Raw genomic sequence first — 8358 nt, forward strand, 5'->3', positions numbered from 1 at the left:
GGAAGGAAGGAAGGAAGGAAGGAAGGAAGGAAGGAAGGAAGGAAGGAAGGAGGGAAGGAGGGAAGGAAGGAGGGGAGGGGAGGGGAGGGGAAGGGACTGAACTAGATGACCTTGGCAATACCTACCAACACTAAGTTTTGGTAACCTGGCAACATTTACATGTGATTCCCAAAAGAGATTCATTCTGCCCACCACAAATGACATCTCCTTTCAAATAACATGTTCCTGGGATTCAGACCTTTGTAACTAAGGGCTATCATTAATGTACATGGTGCTCTGTGTTTAATATTATTAGAGTCAATCCTTAAAATAACCTTTTTGAGGTACTATTACTATTCCTTTCTCAAGCCATTAAATAAGATCAGAGATGTTAAATTATTCCTGAAAGTTCAACAACTAATAAACAGCAGAGTTGGAACTCTAATGGGGTGGGTCTGTTGTCCTGAACTGAGCTCTTAACTGCTATATGTATTATATAAAATGTACCATTTAATATATAAACAAAGTCTCCCACTGTTTTTCTTTTCTTTTTTTTTTTTTTTTTGCCTATAAGCTTGATAAGTGCCGATGTACATACACATAAGTCTTAGCATAGTATGTACAATCTTTTCTTTCCTACTCAATATATTTTTAATTAGTTTTTTTTTTTCTTTTAGAGACAGGGTCTTGCTCTGTCACCCAGGCTGGAGTACAGTGGCATGATCACGGCTCACTGTAACCTTAAACTCCTGGGTTCAAGGGGTCCTCCCATTTCAGCCTCCTGAGTAGCTGGGATGACAGGTGCATGCCACTATGCCCAGCTAGTTTTAAATTCAATTTTATTTTGCAGAGATGGGTTTCACTATGTTGGCCAGGCTGATCTTGAGCTCCTGGGCTCAAGTGATCCTCTCACCTTGGCCTCTCATTTCCTAGTCAATATTAACAGAAGTGCTTAGTGACCATATACACACAAGTCTTTGCATGGTATAATTATTTCTTGATATTTACAGAAGTGCTTAATCGGCACAGAACAACCTCATTAAAGTGAAAGTGTCAAGGCTCACTTGAATTCAGTTACTTGTACCTGTCTTTGTGCAATGTAGATATGTTAAAATAAAACTAGCAGCAGCAATTATGTATGTACTGAGAAATGTGGAGTCAAACCACTAAGAGAGAAACAGATAATTTTTAAATGGGTATATTACTGATGCTACCCTGTGTAACATGGTATAGAATGGTCAGTTTTGAAATAAAGCAATTCTAGAATGATCCATCTGATAATGGATTAACGGTGGAGATACTAGCATGAACTTGTGTTTAACATACTATATATACAAATGATTACATATGCAAATGCTTGTAGATATGTTCATATACATGGCTTAGTAAATACATGTGAATTTCCTTGCTCTGTCAGCTGAGAGGTACCACATGCAACAACACCCCAGGAGTAATGCGCACACCTAGTGTCCAGATCTTGGTTTCTAATACCCTTCTTTAATTAAAGGAAACAGGATTCCTCAGAGAAAGGGCTGATTCCAGCACTGAAACAGGAAATAGAGAAAATGATCCTGGAGTATCTTATACTATCAGAAAATAATAAAGTCTTTAAAAAAAAGGAAAGAAAAAAGCCAAAATGATAGGGGTGTATCAAAAGGACACAGAAGCCAAATGAAAAAAAGGCTCCCAATGGTCAAAGCTAAAACAATTTGAGCAACACGAAAATAAAGTAGTATTGGAATATAACACAAAGGATAAAATAGATATCTATGAGTCCCATACTGATGTAAATGACTGAATAAGTAAATAAATGAATAGATAAATCTCTCTTACATAAAAAGAATTACAAATAATTTATGTAATTACTTGGCTTCAAGGAGGTAGAGCGTAACTCTCCACTCCTTAAGTATAGGCTATGCATATATGATTTTCTTACAAATAGTATGGAAAAGGGAGGGAAAGATTAACTTTAAGTGGAAAAACCTGGCAAACACTACCTCAGCCAGGTGATAAAGGTTAACGTCAGTAGTGGTAAGTCATGTTGACAGCATGTATCTTGATACGTGGTGAAAATGATGCTTTACCTCTGTGGTCCTCCTCCTCCAAACCCAGAACTCCAATCTAATCATGAGAAAAACACTGAGCAAATCCCAGTTGAGGGATCCTTCTAGGAAATATCTGACCAGTACTCCTCTGAACTGTAAAGTCATCAGAAACAAGGACAGTTTGGGAAACTGTCATAGTCATGAGGGGCCTAAAAAGCCATGAGCACTAAATGTTTCATGGTATCCCGGATTGGATCCTGGAATAGTCAAAGGACATTAGGTAAAAAGCAACAAACAAAACAAAACAAAATCTGAATCAAGCATGACCTTTAGTTAATAATAATGCATCAATATGGGCTCACTAGCTGTAACAAACGTACCATATTAACATGATGTTAATCGTAGAAAAAACTGGGTGTGGAGTATATGGGATTCTCTGTACTATCTTTGTGATTTTTATGCAAATTTCAGACTGTTCTAAAATAAAAAATTTATTTAAAAAAAAAAACCGAAGCCATTACTTAGGTTGACTAAATTGACCAAATATACATATAGACAACATACAGATAAATATATAGATCTATAGATGCATACACACACACTTGTTTATATGAATGTATATTATTCAAAGATGAATACAATTCCGTAAATGCTTAATTTTTTTTTTTTTTTTTTTTTTTTTTTTGAGACAGAGTCTCACTGTGTCACCAGGCTGGAGTGCAGTGGTGCAATCTTGGCTCACTGCAACCTCTGACTCCCTGGTTCAGGTAATTTTCCTGCCTCAGCCTCCTGAGTAGCTGGGATTACAGGCACGCGCCACCACGCCCAGCTAATTTTTGTATTTCTAGTAGAGACGGGTTTCTCCATGTTGGCCAGGATGGTCTCGATCTCCTGAGCTCATGATCTGCCTGCCTTGGCCTCCCAAAGTTCTGAGATTACAGGTGTGAGCCACCATGCCCAGCCGTAAATGCTTAAATTTTTTGAGACATAACTGGGCCATCAGTAACCACTAAAGACTATCTTCCCTGTACGCTCAATTGAAAAAGTTGGACCTTGCCCAGTAGCTCACAAAGCTGATTTTGAGGTAGCCTGAATCCTAACAAGGAAGAAACTATTGTAGCAGTGAATTCCCGAATTAGGACTGGAACCATCCCTTCAACTGTAACCCTCTAGAGCAACAGAAATACAAGGCAAGTCACACATGTGATTTTAAATGTCCTTGTAGCAGCATTTTGTAAAGTTTTTCAAAATAAAAAACTTCAAAGAGAAACAAGTAAAAGTAAAAAACGTTAAAGAGAAACAAGTGAAACAAGTGAAATTAATAATTTTTTAGTTTTAATACTACGTAACCGCATATATCTAAAATGTTATCATTTCACAATGTAGCAACAGCCACATTTCAGGTGCTCAATGGCTACATGTAGATATTACAGCTCTAGAGCCAAATATATTTTAAGCAAACCACAGTATATCATGAACAAAAGCCAACTTTTCTGAATTATTTCACTGCAACCACCTTGTAAAGTCAAGAGAGAATCACAGAAGTGTGTTTATGCCTTTATCCACATGTGGCTAAGTCTAGATCGTCTAGACAATCCTCCAGGGCTTGGCATAACTAATCCACTAGACTCAGGTATTTCCTTCCGGAAAGGACACCTGCCTTGTCCGACTCCATTTTCACTTTTCTCCTCTGACTGCCCCCGCTGGGATCCTGAGTTCAAAGTCCACTTCCAAATTCATATCTAAAATGCCCTAATCACTTATCTCCTTTCAAATGTGTTCATCAAGAGAAACTGACCTAATTCTAGTCTAGGGACAGAAAGGAAGCAAGAATTGAAGTGTAAGATTTAAGACTTCAATTATCATGACAAAGTCTGAAGATCGGGGTCCTGGCTAATCTTACCAGCTGCTGTCTTCAGCAGCAGCAGTAATATCATTAATGGCTAGTATATCATGCATTTTCTGTGTAAGAACTGTGTTAGTGTGTTACATGCTTTATTTCACTGATTTTTACATTACAAGGTTGAAATTATTACTCTGTCATCCCCATTCTACAGATGGAGGAGACAGGCCTAGAGAGGCCAAGCAATTGTCCATGACTGCACATCCAGTAAGTGGCAGAACTAGGGTTCTAAACAGATCTGATGTCATGTCTGAGTCTGAATCATTTTGCTGTAATACTTTCTTGGTACAATTCTGAGGACAGCCATAAAGTGACAGGATTCACAACAGATCATTCTCTCTCTGTGAATGGTAAAGTAGGCAACGAATTGCAAAAAGATTACCTTGTTTAAGATTCTTCAGGAAGCCTACTTCATGTAACAGAATCTTTGCACCAGAGGAAAACATTCCCCACTTAAGAATTCACTCCCATCACTAGAGGAAAAGGAACTTCACAATAAAGTACTAACTGTATAGTTTCTGCTCATCCCTTTTCCTTACTTTCCCACAGAACCGTAATAATTAAAAAAAAAATTTCAAATATACTGCCATAAGGGTATTAAGAAAGAACTCACCTATCTCAGTTCAATTGCTAAAATTAGTTAAGATTCAAACATTTTAAGAGCAAAATCTATTTATTGTTTAAAAAATCACAGAGTAATCGATTTCTTTCTTAAAATAAAAGTTTTAAATATTCACTCTTCTGTTCTTTTTGGAAGCAACATTTTAATACATTGTAACATGCACAGCACAAAGTTCATTTCAATAGATCTACCCACTCTACTTGAATTTAAGTAAGTTATTATGTTGGGGGAATGAACTGCTTTGGCTGGAAAGTTTGCTCCAATCTTTATCCCTCTTAACTCAAGTAAATTATAGTTCACCTCCTCTGGGTCACTTTTAGCTGAACACTGCACTTGCTAATGATGCCCAGAGAGAGATTATACTTACTTGTCATCAAACTATTTTTGCCATGGTTATATATATTAATGTCTGTTAATCTACATACATACATCTGAAATTCATAACTACATGGATATATTTTTCTTCTTTTTCTATTTATCAATTGGAAATAGATTATAAAAGGGGCAAGCACAAGTCATTATTAAGAAGGCAACCACTGTATTTTTAAGAATTATGATTAGGCCAGGTGCGGTGGCTCACGCCTGTAATCCCAGCACTTTGGAAGGCCGAAGTGGGTGGACTGCGTGAGCCCAGGAGTTTGAGGCCAGCCTGGGCAACATGGCAAAACCCCATCTCTACAAAAAATATAAATAAATAAATCCAAAAAAAATCAGCCAGGCACAGTGACTTGTGCCTGTAGTCCCAGTTACTTGGGAGGCTGAGGTGGCAGTAGCCTTGAGCCAGGAGGGAGAGGTTGCAATGAGCTGAGATTGCACCATTACACTCCAGCCTGGGCGACAGAGCAAGATCCTGTCTCATAAAGAAAAAAAAAAAAAAAAGAATTATGATTATTCAATAATACAAGTCAGTAAGCATTTTTCCAGAGCCAGCAACGCAGTCTCCTTTCAATTGTAATGGAGCTCCTGTGTTTGGGCCTTACATAATACTACAGCTAAGGAGAGGCACAGTTTTTTTTAATTTATTTATTTGTTGAGATGGAGTTTCGCTCTTGTCGCCCAGGCTGGAGTTCAATGACGCAATCTCGGCTCATCGTAACCTCTGCCTCCCGGGTTGAAGCGATTCTCCTGCTTCAGCCTCCTGAGCAGCTGGAATTACAGGCACGTGCCACCACACTGGGCTAGTTTTGTATCTTTAGTAGAGACAAGGTTTCTCCATGTTGGTCAGGCTGGTCTCGAACTCCCGACCTCAAGTTATCTGCCCGCCTCGGCCTCCCAAAGTTTTGGGATTATAGGCATGAGCCACTGCGCCCCACCCACAGTTTTATTTTTAAGGTACTGAATTCAAACAGTTTCCTTTTATGTGTTAAGAATTGTTACATTAAAATATAAAGGTAAGAAAAAAATTGTAACACTATCTGTTTTCTTGGAAATAGTTTTTACAACTTTGCATGCAAGGATGATTTTGTTACCTTGTAAAACAGCTTCCTAATACAAAAGCTAATAACCCAAAGAAATGTTTCTACTGCTAAAACAATTACAATTAAAAATGAGTAAAACTCTAACTGGAACCACAAGTCCTGATACTCTGAGGCTCTGGGACTCAATTCAAAGGAAGTAGTCTCCAACAATAACAAAAATCAAGATGATCTCTGGCAGTGGAGAAAAGCAGAACTGAAGAGAAGAGGCGAGGTGATGTATCATGAAGAGGTGAGGCCATCAGCCACTTTCGACACAAAAATCTCTGAGGCAGCAGAGCTTGGTGGTATATACTACCTTGGTTCTCTCCTCTTGTTCCCTTACTTGGACTCATAAACCTCTTTAAGACATCATCCATCTCCTCCAGAACTAACTGGGGACTTCAGGAGATGAGTGGGGTGTAAGTTCAGAGATCCTGGCTTCAAGCAAATATCCCTATTAACAGAAAATAGGTGAGGGGAAGAAAAACAAAGAAATAAGGGGAAAAAATTACTTATAAACACGTAAGTTTTGGGGGAAGTAGGGAAAGGGAAAGAGGAATGACAACTTAGGTCCGGGAGAAATTACTGCTAGTACCAGGACAACTGGGCAAGTGAAGTGCCCACCAATCCGAAGATTAATGAGCGCATCCCCCTTTCTACACTTTATATCCTGGAGCTAGGGTAAGGACAAGCCTAGCAGCCAGATGATGGTTCAGTTTCCCTAACAAAACTAAACAAAAATGTAAAATCCTTTTCTGTGATTAACTACTCAAATCTGTAGAGAAAGATAATCCCCGAAACAACATTTTCCAAACCAAAGTTACAAAAGATCATATTTATATTCACCTGCTCATTCACTTATTTTTCTGAGCCCCTAATAAGTAAGCACCAAGCAAATCAGAGCCAGCTCCCACCTTCACAAAGGTGACAGTCTAGCATAGAAAATCAGATGTGCTAAAACACAAAAGCAAACCCAAAAACAAAAACACTTCCAGATGGGAGATGTGAATTTTTTTAAGTGTGAAAAACTATCTTGTACCAACTTTGACATAAAACTGCGTTATACAATAAATCCCCAAGAAGGATGAGAAACAAGAAATGGGGATGGGGGGGTATGAAAAATACTAATGCTAACACAGTAACTAACAACACCAAAAGGGGCTTTAAATATGTTTTTTAAATTTAATCTACCTAACAACCCCATGACAGAAGTACAATTTTCCCCCATTTACTAAGAAAAGTTGAAAGAGACTAAGCAGTCTGCTTAAGAGGCACAACTTTTATTTTATTTTTTTATTTTTTTTATTTATTTGAGACGGAGTTTCACTCTTGTTGCCCAGGCTGGAGTGCAATGGCGAGATCTCGGCTCACTGCAACCTCTGCCTCCCCAGTTAAGAGGCACAACTTTTAAGTGACAGTGGTGGGATTTGAATCTAGGCACCCTGATTCTTACCTCTATTTTGCCGCATATAATTATAACAATATTATTACTAACACAACAACGCCGCTGTAGATTGTAGATCCATCAACTACGTACTTTCATTCATTTTCTTTGAATACTCACATCTCTAATTAACAAACGAAAACATTAAGACTCTTAAGACGTTAAGAAACGTTTCCAGGTTATACAAGTTCCAAGGGAGTGAAGTCGGGATTCGAACTCAGATGGCTCAGATTCCGCAGGCTCTTTTCACGGCACCCCACACCCGAACTTGACTCTTTACCCTCAACAAAGGCAAGCCCTACCCCTTCGGGGAACAGCCAGCACCACCCACTCCAGCCTCGCGCCTCACAGACACACTTGTTTGGGCGGCGTTCCACCGCCCGCACCCTCCCCGCGCTCCCCAGCACCCTCGCCCAGTTGGGCAGAGCTCTCACCAGGCGGGAGTCGTGGGACCCTCGCAATCTTGCTGGTGATCTCTGCAGTGAGCACCGCGAAGTCCTGCTCGTAACCTTCGAAGTCGGACGACATGACGGCTCCGGAACGAGTGGCCCAGGCCAAAGCCTAGGTCAGGGAAACGGCCTCGAGGGGCAGCGAGGGGCGCCGCGGCTTAGGAACCCCGGGAGGTGCCCCCGAGAGCAGAACGGAGAACCGGGAACAGCTCTCAACCCAGTCGCTTCCTGGTTGTTCGTCGCGATCTCGGTTCTCCGGAAATTGGGTTGCGTGCGTGCTTTATTTTCCGCTCCGTCTTTAAGATAATTAAGTTCGCTAAGGAAAAGCGCCCCAATTAGTGGCCCCCCAAAAAAACGTATGAAAATATGCAGGTTCTGAGGGATCACTAGGAGAGTTTTTTTTTCCCCTTCGTGTTCTGGGAATCGGCTCCGGATCCCCACGCTACAGGTCACAGGAAC

At 39.9% G+C, this 8358-nt stretch overlaps 1 protein-coding gene across 3 annotated transcripts in view; it reads right to left on the reverse strand.

Annotated features, from left to right (window-relative positions):
• Positions 1–8352, reverse strand: part of VTI1A (vesicle transport through interaction with t-SNAREs 1A) — a 379151-nt gene extending 370799 nt beyond the window's left edge. For all 3 annotated transcript variants that reach the window (XM_011967525.1, XM_011967522.1, XM_011967524.1), the window contains exon 1: positions 7885–8352. In XM_011967525.1, coding sequence (XP_011822915.1) covers positions 7885–7978 — 94 coding nt within the window. In that variant the 5' untranslated portion in view covers positions 7979–8352. The remainder of the gene's footprint in view (positions 1–7884) is intronic.
• Positions 8353–8358: the final 6 nt, after the last annotated feature.

Source organism: Mandrillus leucophaeus, unplaced genomic scaffold (assembly GCF_000951045.1).
Source record: "Mandrillus leucophaeus isolate KB7577 unplaced genomic scaffold, Mleu.le_1.0 Scaffold80, whole genome shotgun sequence".
Lineage (NCBI taxonomy): Eukaryota > Metazoa > Chordata > Mammalia > Primates > Cercopithecidae > Mandrillus > Mandrillus leucophaeus.